Source organism: Rutidosis leptorrhynchoides, chromosome 4 (assembly GCF_046630445.1).
Source record: "Rutidosis leptorrhynchoides isolate AG116_Rl617_1_P2 chromosome 4, CSIRO_AGI_Rlap_v1, whole genome shotgun sequence".
Lineage (NCBI taxonomy): Eukaryota > Viridiplantae > Streptophyta > Magnoliopsida > Asterales > Asteraceae > Rutidosis > Rutidosis leptorrhynchoides.
In genome coordinates this window covers 419,997,799-420,021,855 of record NC_092336.1, presented here as the reverse complement: position 1 = coordinate 420,021,855, position 24,057 = coordinate 419,997,799, and the positions used below count along the sequence as shown (strand labels likewise).

At 32.2% G+C, this 24,057-nt stretch overlaps 1 protein-coding gene and 1 non-coding gene across 2 annotated transcripts; both read left to right on the top strand.

Moving 5' to 3' along the window:
• The first annotated feature begins 1,737 nt into the window (after positions 1-1,737).
• Positions 1,738-8,565, top strand: LOC139844210 (syntaxin-132-like). The gene is made up of 12 exons (XM_071834431.1): positions 1,738-1,983; positions 3,632-3,742; positions 3,827-3,883; positions 3,989-4,037; positions 4,106-4,194; positions 4,289-4,362; positions 4,437-4,540; positions 4,650-4,675; positions 4,759-4,836; positions 4,910-4,990; positions 7,622-7,687; positions 8,119-8,565. Exons 1-12 carry the CDS (start codon positions 1,966-1,968, stop codon positions 8,290-8,292), a joined length of 927 nt encoding a protein of 308 aa, XP_071690532.1. The 5' UTR covers positions 1,738-1,965; the 3' UTR covers positions 8,293-8,565.
• Positions 8,566-9,983: 1,418 nt separating this feature from the next.
• Positions 9,984-10,055, top strand: TRNAE-UUC (transfer RNA glutamic acid (anticodon UUC)). Its single transcript has one exon. It is a non-coding gene; the product is annotated as a tRNA-Glu (tRNA).
• The last annotated feature ends 14,002 nt before the right edge of the window (positions 10,056-24,057 follow it).

The following is a 24,057-nucleotide window of genomic DNA, read 5'->3' as shown; positions in this document are numbered from 1 at the left end:
AAAGGGTTTTAGGGGACTTTAACTTAAGCTAAGTACTAATGAAAATGGCATGATTCAACTAGATCATATTGATATAAGCTTATGGGATTTTGCAAGTGTTGATTTGATCATCATAACATCTAGTAGGGTTATCCACGGTAACCGATGACTGGAGTGTCAACGCCACTGACATCTAAAAAACCTTCTCTTGCACTCGATCATACTTCTTGCCCCGACTACAGATTTATGTTCGATCAGTTTCCATGTAAATGTCTATTGTTATAGGTAGTATGCTTTAAGGATGAGATGATGACTACATGGTTAATAGTTCTTGAATTTTTTTTTAAACAATTATACAGATGCTAGGTATGTTTCAAATGTTTTACTTTCGTATATTTTGGAGATATTTTATGTTTTTCTAAATTATTTTATGTTGTTTGGAACAATTATATATATCTTGACATACAAAAATGCCATTGTTAGGTAATTTAAATATTAAACGGGTCTAACTTTTAGAAGTTTTAACTAAATATCTTTGGTGTGTATCAGTTGTGAATTAGGTTATACATGACCATGAATCAACATATATAGTCGTTGTTGGATTTCATTGAAGGTTTTGATATTGCTTGCCTCATTGGAGTTTCTAACAGCTTTTGCCTTTTATATTTTCTCTACTTATATTGACTATTTGCTTTGTGTGAACCACTATTTTGTATTATTGACTTTGAGACTTTAAGAAGTCAATTAATTAATATATTTCAAAAAATGTTTCTGAACGATTATTTTGATGGCAGTTTTATAAGAACCATGAAATTCTCACTAAATTGTTGACAAAGCTAACTATGGATTTTACTTCTCATCAAGAGCTTTGATCTTATCGACACATTGTTGGTCTCAGGAACTTTACCTTAAACTGCACAAATTGATATATCAATGTTTATATCCAAATATTCCATATTTTCATTGCTAACTTGGTCGTATACAACTTCACGTAGCATCATGTTTTTCATCTCTATCATTTAACAAACTGATACGTCAATAATATGATATGATAAATGTGAGACAAGACGTGCAACGCACGGATTTTGTCCACTAGTTTTCTTTAAATATTAGAATTTGCGATGAATTAACGTATATATAATTATAATATATATATAATATATAATATATAATATTATAATTATTAGTTAGTATTAATTGTAAATGATGGTATTTAAGGAATTAGTGTCTTTATTACACTTCTTATCATGGATCACGAAGACCACATTGTATCGAAAACTACTTCTTATCACATGGGACATTTTAGCAATACTTTAAGAGCACAAGGTGACAGTGTTCATTTTTCATTGTTCATTTCAAGATTTAAATTTCAAAATTGACTTTCAATGACGTATGTGGAGGTTTCTATTTTTCCCACCGTCCATCTTCCCCACCATCCCCATTTTCAAAAACAAAAGCAACAACGGTCATTTTTTCCAACGTCGTGTCAAGGACTTCGGCAACCGACGACGAGATCGACGCCAGCTCGGTGTCGACCGATGGTTAGTTCCGACGTCAGTTAAGGGCGGCAGTGATAATCGACTACGGACACCGAGTGCTTTAACTATAAATCCACTCACATTATGCATTGCTTGTTTGTACAATATAATCTGTCAATGCACATAATGATTGAATTTATCAAAAAGCTTATTTGATCTATCGACGCCTAACTATGTCATTAGCTTCTTAAATGCATAAGTGGGAATCGAAAACCCAATTAAAAAACTTAAAAAAGAGAATTAACCGATAAGAAAAGCCTGTCTTCACGATCTGTCACCGAATCTCTCTGTTAACTCTCTCTCTCTCTCTCTCTCTCTCTCTCTCTCTCATCAATAATCTCAAACCCAAAAAATTAAAACCTAAAACCAATTTGAAATCCCAAAAAAGGCAAACCTTGCAATCAAGAAAGCCCATTTTTTTCAACAAGATCTACAGCTTCAACTCACCATGAACGATCTTTTATCTGTAAGTTTTTTAATTTAGTTAAAAAATTTGCACACTTTTGATTTCTTGAATTTCTTTTTCTGTTTTAGTAATGGGGCATTCTAATTTGTAGCAAAACAAGCTGCATTGTATGCTTTTGAGGTCTAAAGATTAGCGTGTTAGATCTAATTTTAGATTTAAACTTTATTTGTTGCTGTTAACTTTTAGTCTTTTTAAGCTTGTACCATACTAGTACCGGAATGTATTAATTGATTCATGTATTTGTTTGAATAATTTATAATTTTGTGATTAGTTAGTTTGCTTGATGAACTTTGAACTCATGTTTACCTCTGAATTATGACCCCATTGGAAAGAACAAAAAAAAAAAAAAACCTTTTTATATTATTTGTTTTTTAAATGTGAAATGGATCTAAATTTGTTATGCTAATTTTATGTTACTTATGGTTCTTTGAATTTAGATGTCAAACATATATTTGCTGAATTAGAGTAACTATTTACTATTATCTATAAGACTATAACATTGATCAGTCCAGGTTCTTATTTAATCAATAATGGAACTTAATTTACTACTGATAACTAGTAATCAGCAAGTCATGGTCAATCATGGCTGTAACAACTAGATTAATCTATTTTTAATTATCAAGAATTGCTATGGAAATTGTAGCTAACAAATACGGAGTAGATTAAAAATTGATGAGGTTTAAGCTTTGGTAAAAAGGTTTCAACTTTACGGTTATTGAAAAGGGGATTGCAATTTATTTAAGGGTTGTTTAGGATTTTTTTAAGAGCTATGTACCTATTGCTTATTATTACAGTATATTGGAAAATTCCAAACACTCGTTTGAAAACCGCATGTCTGCTTATCTTAGGAGGAATAAGCAAGCGCTTGAGACAAGTAAATTGGTACCTACTTAGCACTTCAAATAGTTAATCCTAAACACCCCCGCCTAAAGGGCTTGTTTAGTAGTTATAAGGACTCCAAAGAGGTTTATAAACAAACTATTACTCACTAAATTAAGTAATTATCACACTACAGGTAACTGATCCCGATTACTGCAGTAAGTTGTGTAGTATATGTATTATGTAAGGTTGGTTTAGGCCGATGAGCATGTATCTACACATAAAACTGTGGTGGATTTTCAGCCTTTTTCTTCGTGCTTCAACTAAAAAAATGCCAAAACACATTAAAGTATTAGATATTAGAGAGATTATGGGTTGTAATCTTGTTAAGCCTATGAAAGTTGTATAAAGTATGCCCCAATTAAACTTTATTCCCTTTTGTAATTTTATGGTATTTGTATCATTTATAGTTTTAGCATAGTTAATAAACCCTCGTCAGAAGTTGAATTTCAACTTAAAATGGTAGTTAAGTTTTTAAATATTATTTTCTTTTTATGAAAGTCCCACACGGCCACACATACATATAATTGCTCATTTTATTTATGACCTTTTTGTAATTGACAGCTAGTGGTTTAATGTCCGAGTTACAAATCATTAGTGCTCATTAGTACCTTCACAAACATAAATTTGATTCTTGGATAAACCTCATGCCATGATTCTATCATGTATCCTTTGTAAATTATACTATTTGCCAACTTCTGAAGGCTTTGTAATTTAATTAGTATTTTTCTTAAACATATATTTATTTAAATGAAATGATCTCTTGCAGGAATCATTTGATAATCCTCGAGGTCAAGATTATGGGGGTGGAGATCTTGAAATGGGAACACAACGTAATGCAAATTCTGCGGACTTGGGTTTGGAAGATTTTTTCAAGAAGGTAACATGCTCATTATACATTTTAATCATCAATAGCTCAAGTCAATTATGATATATCTAACTAATATCTATTTTCTTTTGCTAGGTTCAAGCCATCGAAAAACAATATGAGAAGCTGAATAAGCTATTAAAAAAACTACAGGTCAGACAAGACTTCAAACATTATTGTCACTTTAAATGTGCCAATGATTATGTTGTATATTAAGATAATTAGCAAAAGTAATTATGTTAACGAAGTTTCAAACAGGATGCTCATGAGGAATCAAAGGCTGTAACCAAGGCTGCTGCTATGAAATGTAAATTTAAATTCTTTCTTTATTTTGGCTCGTTTGTTTTCGTTTTTTACTTTTAAATTTATATGCAGCAATAAAACAACGAATGGAAAAGGACGTAGATGAAGTTGGGAAAGTCGCTCGGTTTATCAAGGCAAAAATTGAGGAACTTGACAGGGAGGTTAGCTCACAAATAACTTGGTTCAACATTGTTTTTTGTGTAATTAAAGTAATCAATTTTTTTATAATTGTTTATATTATATATTTTGTTGTAGAATTTGGCTAACAGACAAAAGCCTGGATGTGGACAAGGGACAGGAGTAGACAGATCAAGAACCGCAACTACAGTGTAATTCAACATGTTTAATTAATGATAAAGCTTTGTCATATAGTTAACGTAATCTTTACATCTTTGGTTTTTAGTTCCTTAAAGAAGAAGTTTAAGGATAAGATCTCTGAATTTCAAACTCTGAGAGAAAGTATTCATCAAGAGCATCGTGAGGTAGTTGAGAGACGTGTATATACAGGTGTTTGGACTTAACTTAAACATTAAAAATTATTCATAATTTCAATATTTTAACAATCCCATTTGTCTAATTTAACAAATCATTTTTGTTTATTTTTGAATAATTTCAGTGACTGGAACTAGGGCCGACGAAGAGGTATGATATTTCATTTATTTTTGAGCCACCTTGTTTATAAAGCGTTTACAAGTATATATTATAAATTTTTGTTATTTGTACAGACAATTGATCAACTAATAGAGACAGGAGATAGCGAACAGATTTTTCAGAAAGCAATTCGGGAACAGGGTCGAGGACAGGTTTGTTTTTTCCGGTTCCTTTTTTGTTTTTTTTTTGTAGGATGTCTTATTTGTATATTTGGTGTTGGTGTAGGTACTCGACACCCTTGCAGAGATCCAAGAACGCCATGATGCAGTAAGAGAAGTTGAAAAGAAGCTTCTTGATTTGCAACAGGTGGGACCAATACATATATACTCAATCAGCATGATCATTTATTTTATTTTTCTGTTTAATAACACCCATTAAGTAGCTGTTGAATACCGTCTATTGAAAAATGATAGCATACATCATACTATATTAGTCCTGCTTACCCGTATCTCCCTCAATCTAGGGTTGACCCCAGCTATACTTGACACGAAACCGACCGCAAAAAGCATGTTGGGTTTGGGAATTTTGACCCACGTACCCTCTTTTTCAGGTTGGGTTTGTGTCACCCCTGTGGGTTTCGGGTTGAGTCGCCTATCTGGATACTTGTTGAAGATCCTCAAAATTCCTTATATATGTCATAATTGAAGGTTACCAGAGATTAGAGATATTTGCTAGATGGTCCAAAAATTGGCGAGGACGGATGTAGTAACTTGTTTCATATGAGATATCTGATATTTTAATGGGTCCTTTCAAAGATCACAAGACTGTCAAAACAAATAAAAAAGCAAAAAATATAGTAACTAGCTTGGCCTGTGATTTTGTGTCCAACATTAGTTATGTAACTATTACTTGTTAGAAGGCTTACCTAAACTCCAAAGCACTTGCGTGAATGAAAATAGAGTCAAATGGCATCCATCCGTCCAATAAATCCATCTTCACAATTTTGCTAGTAATACTTATAATTTAGGATCCGAACAATTTTTATTATGTGATTAAACATGTAGTTAGCTAGATTCAACAGGATTGGGACATAAGACCAAAACATATAGTTGATAAAGTAAAAAAAAGAAGTTAGAGGTTTTAGTGTTATTACCAGAATGGGCAATTGCAAACTTTTCGAAGATTCCAATCATCACTTGTAATTGGAGAAGACGATTCTTCAAAAGAATGTTAGTAGCAAAACTCGTAAGAGCCAAGAGATAGATAAAAATCCAAGCAGTCCAATCGCTAATTCGTCATCCCTATTCATCGAAGTACACCAATAGCAAATGATTGTTCGAAAAAAATCGCGAGGAAAGTATTACTCCGTAATAAACAAAGAAGTGAAGGGGTTAACAAACTATTCTTGAGATTATGATACCGAACAAATAACTACCTATTAGAAGCAACGGCGAAAAACGTAGTTATATGCTGTGTATCATAATCTCAATAATATTTTTAACTCCCTTATCTACACTTTTTTGCTTATGAGTACTTCCTTTGGGACTAATTTCGTCTGATCATTTCATTTGCTTTTTGTGTACGTTGATGAATAGGGACGGCGAATTAGCGACTGAAGTAGCATGGATTGTTGTCAATCCCTCGTGTTTTTCGACTTATGCTCCTAGGATTCTTGTGAAGAATGTCTTCTCCAATTACTAGTCCAACGATTGGACTCTTTGAATAGTTTGTAATTGCTCATTCGGGTAATGACACTAAAACATCTATCATGCTTTTCCTTTTTCGGTTTATATGTTTTTGGTTTCATGTCACAGTCCTATTGAATCCGGCTAATTACATGTTTTAAACAACTTTGTACATAATGAAATGTACTGAAATGAGCTGTTTTATCTAGTTTCTAAACAAAGGCTAAGCTAGTAACATTCAACTTTGGTTGACGTTAACTTATGTTCATGTTTGTTGGTAATGCTGGTACCATTTAGCTCATGCCATGTAGCTATTAACTTTATTATCTGTATTTAAAATACAGATTGATGTGTCTTACTGTTTGTTTCAAATATAGAAAACAGTAAGAGTCACTCCTATTTGGCCACCCGCCAAGAGTTAAATGGGTGCAACCATGATGTGTACACATGGACAATCATTTTAGTTAAATCCTAAAATTTGAGTATCACTAGAAAAATTGTAAAGGTAGATTAATTGGGGAATTAAATGCCTAATTCATAAATAATATTTTTATATCAATGTTTCATTGTATTAAATGTTGATAATCAAAAAATATTTTGCCTCTTTTATATTGTATCTTAATAATCATTAAATATTGTCCGCCCCCCCGCCAGAAAGTTGTACATAGTAATAAACGCCGCAGTCCTATTTTCATGCCATTTGACCATCAATAAGACAATTTTGGGGCTGGCTGGTACTTTATATTGAAATTTTACCATATTTTATTAGTATTTTTATGCGTGTTCATGATTAGAAGTAACTTTAGAACATATCAACCCACCCACATGACCCGTTAACCCAAACTGACTTGCAACCTGTTGACGTGAGTAGATAAACGGGTTACCTGATACGTGTCCAGGTTTCTGGTTGGCTTGATATACTCAACCCATTAACTAATAAGGTTGGGTTTGTGGGGATGGATTTGACCCTGTAACCCAAATTGCTACCTGTTTATCTATTTCTCCGGTTATGATGACTTTACATCAAAATGAGTAATTATAGACTGGAAGGTGACAGTCATTTGATGTTCCTTTTCAGAAAACAATTTTTTTTCTTCTTCTGTTTTTTTGTTTCTTTTCGTTGTTGCTGGAATTATTTGTCGGTATGCTTATGTGTCCTAATTTAGGATCCTTTCAAAACAAGAAACAATTGGTTTTGTTCATGTTTGACCTCTGTAAACAAATTACCACATAGATTAAGGATCGTACTGTAACGTATAGTTCATTGTGAGGGTGGTTTGGACATTTGACTTTATTCCAACTTTTCATGCAGATATTTATGGATATGGCTGTATTGGTAGATGCTCAAGGGGAAATGCTAGACAACATTGAAACACAGGTAACTGAAAAACACATCTATAACTTGGTAAAACGTGTTTCTCTTTTAAAACCGAACATAATTTAATAAAATTGCCAATAAATACTGATTTTCTGTGTATGTATCATCCATTGAGATAACTAAGAGTCATCTTTTGACATTTCTTGTGGTAAAACTTATTACTTAAAAAATGCTTAACTTATAGATTTGCAGTGAAATTATCTGTTTTTTTTTCTCCCCCCCTTCTATTTGTATCATCCATCAAGTCAACGATTCAGTCATAATGCTGACAAATTCTTTTCAACAAAATCATATTAATACTAGAATTGAAGATTAATCTGTTTGACCTTCAAAGTCAGACTGATCTGTTATGTTGTTCCCGATGTTTAAATTTTGGGTGACATATTTGACCCATTATTTTTTTTTACCATCTTTATTCAATGTGTGTATAGGTTTCGAGTGCGGTAGACCATGTGCAAGATGGAAACAAAGCCCTTTACAAGGCAAAGAGTTTACAAAAGAACTCGAGGAAATGGATGTGCATCGCAATCATTATTCTACTCATAGTTATTGCAATTGTTGTCGTTGGCGTCCTCAAGCCATGGAAAAGTGGAAATGGGGCTTAGGAGTTGGAACATATTGGACTATTTTAACCGGATGTCAAAAGATTCGTGATTTGCACTCGCGTTGTATACCCTTTGAGAGTTTTAAGTGTGGGATATTATTTGGGAGTAGAACATATATGATACTACTTGATATATATTGATTTTATGCCTTATTCTTATGTATATTGAGAGCATTTTTTTCTTTCTTTGTATTGTTGACTTTGTGTAAGTTGTCATTGACTCTGCTTGTTCTATTGGTATTCACATTTACTCTGTTTTATATATTTTAATATATCTTTCTTCCAGGTAATGTTATATAAGAAGTGAAATGTGGATCAACACGAAGCTTGAATTTTAATGCTCATTGTAATGTAATGTTAGCGTGATAGCGTCTAGCAGAACACGAGCTGAATATCTGCTATCATATTAGTCAATAGATTGAGTCAGTCAGTCACTTTGTTCATTGATCAGCCGTTGAATTGATGAAGAATCATGTATTTCATGGGGTAAGTAAAGCACATTAACATTCGTTTTCACTTCATACAAGAGTGAAGTGAACATGTGCACATCATTGTGGAACATGTTAACTCGGAGCCGACATATTTACTAAAAGTCTAAAACGTTGGCACAAGTGAGTTCATTGTGATACGAAACATAAACGATGTAACAGACTCGGTCCAGTTAAAGGGGGAGAATGTGAATGTTAACAGTTAACTGGACATAGGGATGGTCCCGATGAGAGTTTTCGACAGTCCAAAGTTAACCCGCCCTTAATTGATCACAAAATCAGTCTACTTTAAAGGCTCAGGAACAGTTAATTTGAAAGGTTCTTTCATGTTAATAGTTGGTCCTTTATGCAATTGTGGAGGGCTGTAGGCATAAAGTTAAGGGTAATTGTGGAGGCATAAAATCAGTCTACTATGTTATATTTTAACTCCCAAAACTAAATTCTCAAAAATGTTAAGTGTGCGTTTGGTTCGTGGAATTTTGAGAGATTTCGTGGGATTTGCATTTCAGATTCCATGAAATCCTACGTTTGGTAGAGATTTTTACAAGGGATTTGGATTTCAAATCCCATGAACATGGGATTCAAAATTCTTTGTACATGTGTGGGATTTCAAATCCTATGTTTTTCATTTTTCATGTTTACTATTACAATTTAAGTTTACGTTGTATGTTTTACGTTTACGTTTTACGTTTGCATTTAAGTTTCACATTTACGTTTTACGTTTACCTTTTAGTTTTGTGTTACGTCTTACGATTTATGTTTGCATTACGTTTTACGTTTTATGTTTAAGTTACGTTTTACGGTTTACTTTTTACGTTACGTTCTACATTTATGGTTTATGTTCTATTTTACGTTATACATTTACATTTTACATTTAGGTTTTAGGTTTACGTTTACGTTTTACGATTCACGTTATACGGTTTACGTTTTACAACATATGTTTTACGTTTAAGGTTTACGTTTACGATTTCGAATTCCCGAACCACACCCATGATAGGATTTCAACTTCTCGAACCAAACGCTACCTAAGGGTAGTGATCCTTATACCACATATTTTAGCTATACACTACTACATATACTATATACGAGTTAAAGTATGATGATGTATCATTGTATCTATCGATCACTTCCAAAGTTAATCGTCAATAAACTTTCCATTGATTTCGTATTAATAAAAGTATACATAGAATAAACAAACATATCTTCCATTGACGTCCAGCGGTTAGGATATCTGGCTTTCACCCAGGAGACCCGGGTTCGATTCCCGGCAATGGAACTTTTTAATTTGTTAACTAACTGGTCAATTAGTTCGGAACCCAATTCAAACATATATCCATTCCGTTTTGAGGTCAAACAATCTTACTCATCGTTGGTTCGGATTTGATGTTATTCGATTTCATAACAAACACCTCAATTATTTTCAAAACCCTAAATTCAGTTAGCATCTATATTACTAATTGTTGCAATTCCATCAAAAACAGGTATGAATCGTTGTTAATTTAAAGTTTGTTATTTGTGTTTTCTTACTTTCGTCTATAATTTATGGTATTTTTTCTATTTCTGTATGTTCAATTACTACCCTAGTAGTTAGAAATTAAAACAGTTTAAAGGACAAATGCAATCTAGTTTCACCTTGATATACAAACTAATATTTCGTTACTGAAACGATGCAACTTATGATTTTTTTGATGAGTTATGCGATTAGTAACATACAGAATAAGCTATTTGGTGCATATATATTGACAGTCAAATTTAACTATGTTGCAGTTTAAGGCCAATTTTCATAAATAGGTAATGAAAGTTGTAAAAAACGGTGTATTCACACGATATTAGGACTGTAAGTTGAGTTTCACTAATAAGTAGTTGACCAGGTCAACTTCTAATTAGTTCCAGACTAGTCCCTACAAGGTCTCGACCGACTAGTCCCGCCTAACAACTTTTACAACCTTAAGTGGAATCTTAATGGACTGGTGGCGCGTGCCCACCGCTGACTATAATGTAGGTCCACCCCTCATTTTACTCTACCTTTTTTTGTTAATAGAATCGCATTTTAAAATTAATGTTATACAAAAATGAACTAATAATCCTCTTTGTAGACAAAACTGAACTTACTCGCATTTTGATTCACTAAATGAACTTTACGTTACATACATTGAGCTTTTATGGAATTTCATAACCTTTTGTTGAAGATATGAAGAACTTTAAACAATTAGAGGGAAGATTCCAGGAAACTCACACGAAGCTTCCACGAAGTTGTTAGGAAACTCACATGTAGCTTCTACGAAGTTGTTAGGAAACTCACATGTAGCTTTCACGAAGTTGTGAGAAAATTCACATGTAGCTTCCACGAAGCTGTCAGGAAACTCACATGTAGCCTCCATGAAGCTGTCAGGAATCTCATATGAAGCTTCAAGGAATTGTTTTTAGCTTACTCCTTAAATCATTCTATAAATAGACCCTCTTGTAACTCATTGTAAACACACCACAAATATTCAGTAAATACATTCTCTAGTTGGTCCGTTGACTAAAGCAATCACAACGATTGCATATAACCACGTTATCTCTTGTGTCGATTTACATTTCTTGCATTTATAATCTTTCGTTCATTAAGTGGGTTAGTAATCTTGTAGAATTACTATCGGTGAGTGATCGTGTTTAATCACTTGCGTTGTTTTGGGTCCTAATATCCTTACAACTGGTATCAGAGCAAAAGGTTTCGTTAAGGGGACGATGGCGGAAGACGGGAAGTTTAGAATCGACTGATTCGATGGGAGAGACTTTGGCTTTTGGAAGATGCAAATTGAAGATTACTTGTATCAAAAGAAGCTACACCAACCCTTGTTAGAGACCAAGCCTGAAAGCATGAACGATGCCGATTGGACGTTTTTGGATCGTCAAGCTTTGGGCGCTATTCGTCTTTCACTTGCTAAGAACGTTGCATACAATGTTGTGAATGAGAAGACGACGTTTGCTTGCTTGAAAGCACTCTCTAACATGTATGAGAAACCTACCGCTTCTAATAAGGTTTTTCTCATGCGACAATTATTCAATACGAAGATGAAGGAAGGTACGAGTGCAACGGATCATATCAACGAGTTCAACAACATCATATCGAGGTTAGCATCGGTAGATATTGTGTTTGATGATGAGTTAAAGGCACTAATCTTGCTTTCATCATTACCGGAAAGTTGGTCGGGTACGGTTACCGCAGTTAGTAGCTCTACGGGAACTACTAAGCTAGCGTTTGAAGGAATAAGGGATTTGATTCTTGGTGAAGATACTCGTAGGAGAAACTCGGGGGAATCGACATCCGGTTCTTTGTTAAGTACTGACAACCGTGGTAGGAAATTTGAATGCGGTGAGAAGAAGGGTAGAAAGAAGTCTAAGAAGAGGTATCCATCGAAAGATAGAAGTGAAGCTGTTTGTTGGGGTTGCAATCAAAAGGGACACTTTCAAAGGAATTGTAAAAATGGTCCGGCGAAAGGTGTGAACTTGACCGAGGAAGAAAGTGATGATGCACTTTTATGTAGTGTTGAAAATCCTGTTACCTAGCGGCCCAGGATCTCTTGACCAGAATCTAAGTCTTGGCATTCGAGATCTACAAGCGTCCCATAATGGTAACAAGGATCACCCTAGGCCACAAGTAGCGATGATGTTTGTAGTCTTTGTACGCTATCTTTAATTATAACCTTCACGTTAGGTGCGTATATACATATATATTCATTAATTCGATTTTAATTATAACTCCTATATATTAATTCATAAAAATACTTTTATAATTTTTAGTAACATATATTATTAATTATAACATGTTATTTATTTTAATTTTAATTACATATAATTTATAACATTATTTACATGTTTCGGTAAAAAAATAATAAACCGAAGTAAATAGTAAAAAGTAAAAAGTAAAAAGTAAAAAGTAAAAAGTAAAAAGTAAAAAGCAAAAAGTAAGAAAAGAATACTTACTAGTAGTAATTCTTCAAAGAGAGAATGAGAGAAATTTTGGTGTGAGTTTGAATGAGAAATGAGGGGTATTTATACTTGAAAAAATTAGGTAAAAAGAATAAAATAATTAAAAGAAAAAGAAATATTTTAATTTTTAATGGGATTTTAAAATTCAAAAGTATTAAATGTTAGGTCATGAGATAATGCACAAAATAAAATAATAAAAGTAGTTTTCCATTATAATTTTTAATTAAAAAGTAATTTATTTATTTATTTATTTATTTTATAAAAAAAATCATTTATTTTAAGGAATTTTTTTTTATATATATATTTTTTAAAATAAACAAATTGATTTACTACTTTTCTAAGAATATTTGTCAATATTTTTTTTATTCATAATAACAATACTGATAATAAAGATATTAATTATTGATATCTTGTTTAAAAAGGATATTAATAATAATAATATTAATATATCAAATTAATGCGTAATTATTTACAAATAATTGTTCGTGAATCGTCGGAATTAGTCGAGGTTAAATGAAATTATATAAAGATTTTTGTTTAAATTTTGCCAGAAATTTACGGGTTGTCACACAATCTTATAAACAAGTTGTTTAAATATCAATTGCAGATTCAAAAGCAATTTCAATTAATGTTAATCATAATTCAGTTGACCATATCTTTAAATTCGTTCATCGAAAATACGCGATTTCTAAATGAAAAGTTATTGATTTTTCGCCAGCTTTCCAAAAACATGCATATCATAAACCTTTTATCAGTAATATATGTATTTAATTCGTGATTTATCATAAACTGTTTAATGACGAAATTTAGCATACAAGAATGCATAAACATATATACTCGAGCACTAGCCATGGATACACTATTAATATATAAAATATAAGATATGAATGCTCACGTATCAATATTGTGATTCAATATTGCAGAAAAGTACGTAGACACAACAGAGATGATAAACACTAGGTTTGACTCTCGAGCTATACCCCCGAACTATACCCATAACTTCCTTAGCTTTGACTCACTCGAAAACCATTTTTGAAATCGTTTGGACATGACCTCGTCGTAGTATTTTATGTATAATACTAATAAAAATAATATTAATACTACTGATAATAATAATAAGATTAATAATAATAATAATATTAATCTTAATAATAATAATACTAATAATAATAATAATAATAATAATAATAATAATAATAATAATAATAATAATAATAATAATAATAATAATAATATAAATATAAATATAATACAGAGGGAGTAACATATAGGATATGTGTGTGTGTGTGTGTACGTCGAGCAAACTGGCCAATTTATAGAATGTTTCTGAATCCTGACTGCCATGCGATCGCATGGGTTTTATGCCTATTTCTCATGTGATCGCATGTCCCCAAAATTCAGCTCACAATTTTTTTGTTGTTTTGTTTGTCGACATATTTTTATAATATATATATAATATATATAATTTATATTAATTAATTATATATTATATTATATTCACGTGCATAGTTGACTTTTAATTTTTGGTCCGATGACTCGTACGTTTACGCTCGACTAATGTCTCAGCTCCAGTTTCTCGAATGCATTTTCGTATGCTTAGAAAACTTGTACTTTACGTTTCGTGATTCGTACATTTGTCAAAATATAATCTTAAATTATCAATAAACTTTATTACTCAAAGTATAATTTATACATTTTAGTAATTTGGTCATTTGCTTCTATAAATCAACTCCTCGTTGTTTATTAAAATATATTTAATAATATCGAAACGTTTTATATCTAATTCAATTCTATGCATTATCACATTGTAAAATATATATTTTCGTTTAGAAAAATATAAATTTGTATATAATATTTATTTATCAAACGGAACAATAAATGGGTGTTACTATTGTTTATAAAAATAATTTCGAAACTTAATATATATATATATATATATATATATATATATATATATATATATATATACAATATATATAAATACTTTTTCTATACACGTTGCAAGTTATTTATATATCAAATACAGTAAAAAAGGAAAGATTTATTAAATCAAGGTGGACCGCTCAACAATGACTTATCACAATACTTACGGGATTTATAATTGTTGAAATATCTGCTAATTCAATCGTTGGTATTATCTTCTAATTCCGTAGATGAATATATTAAGCATATATTGAGACAAATACGTTTAATCTAAAATATTATACATTTAATACTTTGTTAACATTTTCAAGTTATAATATATATATACATATATATATTCATATCCATTTATATATTCGTTCGTGAATAGTCAAGCATAGTCAAAAGAGTAATTGAATGTATGAACATAGTTCCAAAATTTTCAAGACTCAACATTACAAACTTTGCTTATCGTGTCGGAATCATATAAAGATTAAGTTTAAATTTGGTCGAAAATTTCCGGGTTGTCACAGTACCTACCCGTTAAATAAATTTCGTCCCGAAATTTGATTGGGATGGTCATGGCTGACAATAAGTATGTTTTCATGACGCATACGAGCTAAAAAATGGAGTTTTATCATCATCAAGTAATATGAAATAAACAATTTGATTACGCGAAGAGTATAAGTGAAGCTATCATAAAAGAGTGAAATAAATAAATGTAGATTCGTCATATCTTTTGACGTAGATAGGATTGATTTTCGTTGTTCAAGGAATTTAGAGAAAATCTTCGTAATAAGATTTGATTCTTCGATAATTAAGGAAATTAGGATCTTCTTTGATTAAATGCGATATCCTGTCACGATTGCTCTGTCAGATTTTTCGCTATAAATCCACTCCCTTCGTTTCTTTATTTCCACAGCTCACCTTCTATTCTTCCTCCCTCAACTCATACTTTAAAGTATTCATCAATATGCTTCATCCAGTTCTGGTTCTTGATATACTCCTAACTTTCATATCTGTCATTATTCTCTTTCATCTACCACCGGAGGATTTTATTTATTTTTACTATTACCTTGGGGTTATAGTAATTTTAATTCTCCCGTGCCTTTACGTGGCAATACGTATTGATATGCACGGTTTGTAATTTATGTGTTGTTGTCGAGCTTTATACTTTCTTTCATATCCAAGAATTCCATACTTTTGTCTCCTCTTCCCGACTTCAAGTCAACCGAATAATGGTCCAGAATTTGTAGGTATGGATTTTGAAATGAATATAGTTAATGTTCTAAGAAGAAAATTGTAATGACACGATTTTAATTTATCAAATTACCAGAATATCCGAAAAAGACCGAATCATCAAGAAAATATTTGCTTGATATTCTTAGAGGTTAAATAGAATACCAGAGTCGTGTAACATGGTACATGATGACGGTATAGTCTGTGAATCGTCATGTCCCATTTAGAAACTCAGCATGACTTACTGTAATATAATCACGTTGATCAAGTGTCATTATATTATACTAACTCATGCTTCTGTTCTGATGTGTGCGAGGTGTACTAGGAAATAGTATTATTTTTATAACGAAATACTATTAAATATGATACAATTTTACACAAGATATTTATTTATTTATAGAATGGATATACCTAAACCTTGCTACAACACTTATAGGCAGTGTACCTAATCGTACAGTAGTGTAGTTTTTAGTAAGTCCGGTTCGTTACACAGGGAAAATTAAACAAGCTTAATGCTATATTTTTAAAACCATATTTGTAAAAATACAAAAATAAATATAAGTAATATTATTATTATAAAAGGGGGGGTTTTCACCGTTTAATGACCGGTTTGTCGATTTTAAAACTTTAGTCGCAGTTAAAACCTAATGTAAATATTAAAAATATAAAAGACTTAATTTAAAGCGTAAAGTAAATAACGATAATGAAATTGCGATAAATAAAAGTGCGATAAAATAAAATTGCGATAATTAAAAAGTACGATAATTAAAAGTGCAATTAAATACAATGACAATAAATAAAAGTGCGATAATTAAAAGTGCAATTAAATATGAAATAAAAGAATTATGCTTATTTAAACTTCCATAATCATGATGTTTGACGTATTAATTTTTAGTTTATTCCCATGGGTTAATTGTCCTTTGTCCTGGATTATTTAATATGTCCGTCTAGTTTTTGTCCATAACAGTCCATCAGTCATAAATATAAAGTGCCAGTGTCCTCGTCAAATTATCCTTATATCCGAAGTCAAATATTCCAACTAATTGGGGACTTAAACTGTAACAAGGTTTTAATACTTTGTTAACAATTACGCCAAGTGTCCTTGTACATAATTTCACCCCTGTTTTAATAATTCCATAGATTATTAATCTATTCCTGTGTCCGGTTAAATGAACGATTATTCGTACATATAAATATCCCGCCCATCGTGTCCGATAGAGTGTATATGGTTATTTATAGGTACGTCCAATTGTAAATCTTTACATTAAATTAACAAACTATCATTTAGTTAAACAAATATAAAGCCCATTAATAGCCCATAGTCTAATTTCCACAAGTGTCGTTCTTTTGTCCAAACCCCAATTATGGTACAAAGCCCAATTACCCAATTTTAAATATTTTAGCCCAACATCATGATTACTTCGGTTTAAATAAGCATAATAATAACTTAGCTACGAGACATTAAATTAAAAATAACATTAACCATAACTTACAGTGATTAAAAATAGCGTAGCGTTACACGGACAGAATTTCGACTTACACCCTTACAACATTCGCTAACATACCCTTATTATTAGAAATTAAAATTAAAATATAAATATAAATATATATATGTTTATAGATAGAGAGATGGATGAAGGATGGATATCAGTCGACAAGAGCGTGCTTTTTATAGGAATGTGGCCTGGTACTATTCACCATGCGATCGCATGGCTTTATAACTGCCAGACCATGCGATCGCATGGCCTGCTTTTCCAGCTCACATGAGCTTGTTTCTTCTGCCGACGGTTTTTTAAATATAATATATAATATATAAATAATTTTAAGAATTATTTAAATATTATATTATATTTATGTGCATAGTTGACTTGTAATTTTTAGTCCGTTGCGTCGAGCGTTGAGAGTTGACTTTGGTCCCGGTTCCGGTTTTTCGAACGTCCTTGCGTACAATTTAATATCTTGTATTTTGCGTTTCGCTTCTTGTACTCTTGTAATTTTGAGACGTTTCTTATCAATAATTGGAACCACTTTGATTGTATTTTGTACTTTTGAGTTTTTTGGTCGTTTGCATCTTCAATTTGTCGAATCTGTCTTTTGTCTTCACCTTTTATTATTTAAACGAATATCACTTGTAAATAGAACAGTTGCAATTAAAAGCTTGTCTTTCTTGAGGGATAATGCTATGAAATATATGATCGTTTTTAGCATTATCAAATATTCCCACACTTGAGCGTTGCTTGTCCTCAAGCAATATAGTCTTGAAATAAAAATACTAGAATCACTTCTTTATTCTTCACACTTTGTACATCAGTGATTTATATACGGCGGTATGAACAATGATAGTAACGATGTGGTTTACAGTCCCACATAACTATAAAAATTTAGATCCTTTAGGAAATTGGATCTTTATGAAAACCTTTGATCTTTTGAAAATTAAATCTAGCTTTTACCCTAGATAAGTTTTCTGGAATAACCCTTCACCGGTGTTTGCAAACTGTTTTTGTGGGTTTGGTGGGTTTTATTTTTGAAAATTTTAGCTTAAAACTTATGGTTTTGTGTCACCCACTTGCTAACCTTGTATTGGGAAAGCAACACGTCCAGTATACTTGCTTCGTATATTACCTTTCGGTAAACTACCGTCCGGTTGTAAAGGAAAGCGTTGAACAAGCAACTGTTAAGGCAATATCCCCTGACATGCTTTTAATTATGGTTTATAACGTGTCGGATGCAATTACTATCCTTGGTAGGAGCAATAGTAAAGCTCACCCTTTAGTTTTTCGGTCTGGTACAAGGTCCTGTCGAAGACCATGCTATGCAACCACCGTTCTTACGGTTGACACCCGATTTGGTTCAGGTGACCTAATGAATTCTAGGTGAATTCCTAGGATTTTACGTTCAATGGTAATGAACGCATTAAAAATAGGGTTTTCAGAAAACAAATCGGTTTGTAATTTTGATCAAAATATTTTCTCGTTCAAGCTCGAGTTTAGATATCATTGAATTCCATGAGTTTGTAATTCTCAATCTTTAAGGTCAATCTCTAGGATTGAGTAATATCAGGCTTAAACGCTAATTTTTGATCTTTAAGGAGATTATCCTTTCTGGGGGGTCTGATTCATTAGTCTTATCAAGCTAATTTGCACGGCGTCCTCCCCATTTTACGAGACAGATCCTCTCATGGTTAGGATAAGTCTGACCACTTGGCGACCCTGTTTGATGTTGAGGTCCGTGGATTTCCTGCTGATTTTAGTGATGAATTTTCTAGATTTTTCGTCAACCTACAGCTGGTCTGGACGACAACTTCATGACCTAAATCAAAAAGTGCGTTTCTTTTTCGGAAGACTTTACTTCCTTCTAATGATGGAATTGATTCATCGTGTAGATCCATTTTTTTTTCAAATATATTACAGTAAATCGGGTAAAACTGTTTAGTTTAGTCTAAAGCAAAAGTATCTTCAGTTATTTGTACAAAAATATGTGATATATGTTTTAAATAACTTGGTAAATTTTCCCCACACTTGGCTTTTATTTTCATTTCTTTGCCTTTTTATTGTTCTCTATTCCATTTTAAATGAATTCTAACATTTTAGGTTGTTTCTCAATTTATGTCCTTTTTCGAGGTAACAATAATTTCGGTGTTAACACCTAGTTTTATCGTTCATAAATATGTATAAACATGATTTTGAATTCATTTAATTGAAAATTTTGAAAATTTTACTAGAATTGGGTAGTCAGTATATAAGACTAGGGCTGTTCTTTATTATCAGAGAGCACTATATTCTAATACAACTACTGCGTTACTAGTATTTTTAATGGTAACCAAGTGTATTAGGTAAAAATTTTAAAAATCCGAAAGAATTTAATCCCTTCCCACACTTAAGATCTTGCAATGCCCTCATTTGGAAGAAATCAGTAACAATTTAAATTATTGAGAGTGATTAGCGTAGAAAAATGATTAAATTTTACCAAAGTTTCCAAACATATTGGCGTTTGTTTGCTGAATGATAAATGGTGCACATCATTTGTTCATTCCATCTTGTTGTTACATCACATTTGTTTTTCGTTTTGTCGTCAAAAGTACTAGCTTTTGCTGAACTTAATGCCAGTCTTTGAAAATGCGATGTTTTACCCTGTTTTGTACAATCGACAATATACATACAATACAAATATAAACATGCATGATAATTTGAAATGGGACTTAAAATCTCACTTTCAAATCAAATATGAAACATTAGTACAACAAATAAAAATATTAAACATTACAATAAAAGTATCATAATATAATGTGTTTAAACATAAACAAACAGAAATAATAAAAATAAAAGTCATAAAAATTACCAGCTGGAACTAAATCAATCTGGATAGGGGTTCCAGTTCATGTCGTCGTCCGGGTTCCATGGTTGGTGATAGGTGTACTGGTATGCCTGGTTAGGGTCGTAGAGAGTATAAGGTGGTCTCATCTAGGGCTGGTGTTGAGGATAGTAAGCGGGTCGGGTCGGAACGTAGTGATCCTGAGGTGACAGTCGGCTCATAATCTGACGCTGATGATAGTCCCATCTATCATGCTGTCATTGCCTGGAATGCTCGTAATCATTCCGGGCTTGCCACTGCTCCATCCGACGAAATCTCTCCGCGTTTGTCATATCTACCTCCTCTACACGCTGGTAGACATCAGTCATAGCCTCCCGAATGACATCCCTAACGTCATCTGCTTCCTTCATCTCCTCGTCTGAGCCTCTCTCTACCTGAGGATGACTACCCTCATAGGGTATTGCCTGGTTGCGTCTACTCTTTAATACCTTAGCACCCGCATAAACCCTCAATCCTAAAAGCTCAACCTGTTCCCTACATTCCAAAAGTGGACCCCCTTGATCCTTATCTACACCTAAATACTCTCCAATGAGAGTAACAAAAATACCTCCTCCAATTATCCCCCCTTTCTGTATTCCTTCAACCATCTTAGACAAATAAAAACCAACACAGTAAGGGATATTAACAAAGCCTCTTGGGTCTCGAATACACTTTAGGTAAAATAAATCATGTAAGGTCAATTTTTCCTTGTTGTGACCTCTCTGTGTAATCGAGTTTGCCAAAAATCTATGAATTATACGAAGCTCGGCTCTGTTAATATGTAAGTAGGTATGTGTTCCTCCCCGCCCAAAAACATTATAATCTGACATACGCCTCCAGACGACGTTCGCATCAAAATTCCTATCTACCCTTTCACCGCGATAAATCAAATTCATACAATCGGTTAGTAGCAATTCAGCGGGCGTATATATCTGCAAAGCCCTGGCCATGTCCAGCATGGACATCCTGTACATCCTACGACCAAGTATAAACCTAAGAAAACTTCTATCATCTAATCTATCTACATCTACATTTAACGCTATAGTACTCATCAGCTCAACACACCATTCCTTATATACAGGTCTATGAATGGGGAATAAGCGTTCCCAATCAGTAAAAGAAGAACTGCTATACCTTTGGATCAAATGCTCCCTAACACGGTCAGCAAGTTGAACCCTTTCCAAAGGATTCCAATCAATTACCCTAGGCACCTCTACATCTTTCGTTACTAATTTGAATTTATTACTTTGATATGCCGGGTAATCTCTCCAGCTTCTATCGAATCTTAGATTAGGATGCAATGTATGTTCAGGAATCGTTGGGTATTCTAGTGGCGGATGCATCGGAACGACTATGAATTCATTATCAAACTGCAGCGGATCATAATAAGGTACATGTTGATCAGGCTGATGTTGTTGTTCCTGTTGTGGTTCTTGTTCGGGTTCTGGCTCGTATTGCGGCTCATATTCTGGTTCAGGTTCCTGCTGTGGTTGTCTAGATGATGATGAAGCACCAGCAGTATCGGTTTTCTGCAAAACACATTAAACACAAAATTCGTGCATCCAAATATGCATTAGTGTTAGCAAAATAACAATTTAAATTAACCATAATAACATGTTCAATCAAAATTAAACTTATACACATTTTCATATTTTTTACAATTCTACACTTTTTCAAATAAGTACATATGAAAATGTATACAAAGTTCATAAGCATTTAACTTAAATAACATGTCAAAATAGTCATTATTAACAATTAAACAAGTCTCAAATGGCAATTATATCAAATTAATCAAGTTCATGAATTTTAGACTTAAAAAGTCTACTTTAATCTCCAAAAATCATGTTTAGGATCAATGTTTGGATCATTTAGCTACCTAAACATGTTACACTACTTAATTTAGCAATAATTCATGATAAAAATCGGTCATAACCTGTTTATATCAAAAAGCACCAAATTGCTCAAGAACACAAACCCTAGATTTCTAAATTTTTTGAAGTTTTTGGCTTCAAATCATGTTAAATAGCATCAATCTAGGTTATACATGCATAAAATACTAACAATTTAACTCTAATTACACTAGAAATTAACAAAATTGCATTAGGTAAAATATTGGTAATTATCACAAAAACTAGGAAATTTTAGAGTTTAGGGGTGTAATTTTTACCCTTTTGTTGAAGAATCCGAACCTAGGCATGATTAGAGCAAGAAATTTGACGAATTACGGTGAAAATTTGGTGAAATTTGGTGAGGATTTGAGAGATTTTCGTGTATGTGTGTGTGTATTGTGGAGAAAGACAGACCAGTCGCTGGTACTTGTTTGTGGCCTGGAATCCAGCTCCATGCGATCGCATGGAGTTTGTGAAGGAACCCCATGCAATCGCATGGGGTCTGTTGTTTTTTTTTTTTGTTTTTTTTTTATAAAAATCTTACACTTTTAAAACATATAATTAATTAAATTTTAAAAATTTGTTTCTTTTTAGGATGAGGGAGTTTCGGATCGTTGTCTTAGTCCGTCCCTCGACAAAATTTTAAAATTTGTCAATTTTAAGCGCAGTTTTAAAAGCAAAGATTTTTGGGTTTTTTAAATGTTTTTGGCATACTTTAATTCAATAAGATTAAAAATAATGATAATAAAAGTTCTCACCCCTCCATTGGGTAAAGCAATTTCGGTTCAATGACCTAGTCTTCAACTTACGACGAATTTTAAAAATCATATTTTTAACTTAACGAAATAAAGTAATTTTTTTTTTAAATTCACACCAAACTTAAATTTAAAATACATAAAATTAAAAATTCATATTAGTAATATTAAAAATTCATACCAAACTTAAATTATATTTTTGTTTTTATACAACAAACTTATATTAAAAAATATTAATTTTTCAAATATTTACAAATTTAAATATATTGATTTTAAAGAGTTTACAATAAAAATTTAATATTTAAATATTAATTTTAAAAACATAGTAAAATTAAAAAAATCTTTTTGGTCTTTTATCCCACTTTAATCAATCAAATATTATCAAAAATATACGCCCCTCTTTTCGGTAAAGTAATTTCGGCTATATTACCTAGTTTTACTCCTGACGAATTTTTGAAATATTTTGGGTTGATTGATTAAAGATATTTATACCTTAAGAATAAACGGTAAATTTCGCAGTGATGTAATAAATTTTTGTATGATATCAATAATTTCGGTTGCAAGACCTAATTTTATCGAATACCAATTTAATACTTTATAGCAAACAAATTAGCGTTTATTATCAAAAGGTTAAAAATAGAAATAAAAATAAAAACTGTACATACTTACCTGTGAGATAGTATTCTTAGTGATATGCTCTAGCCCACTCATAAGATAGTCGGACTAATTGGTTTTCCATAGCTACATAGGCGTAACCTCGAGCATTCAACGACTTTTCTTCTAAACATATGAATGGTCCGTCTCTGCATAAAGTAACAAATTCGGTATTGGAATATGTCTGATTCGTCGAGCATTTTCCTTCGTGCGACCATTTTCCGCATTTGTGACATCTTTCAAGGTGTCGTGCTCTTCTTTTCACTGCGGATTTTGATTTTCCTTTACCAAACTGTAACTTATTATTTTCGTTCCTGGATTCTTTTCTTACTCCGTCCAATTTACCTCTGATTAATGATACCAATTCACTTGGAAGGGTGTCATTATTACGTTTAGTGATCAAAGCGTGTAGCATTAGACCATGGTTTAATTCACAGGAAGTCTTCATCTCGTAAAACCTAAAAAAAATAAAAATTCAGAATGGGGGGAGAAGACTAGTTCTTTAGGGTCTGCT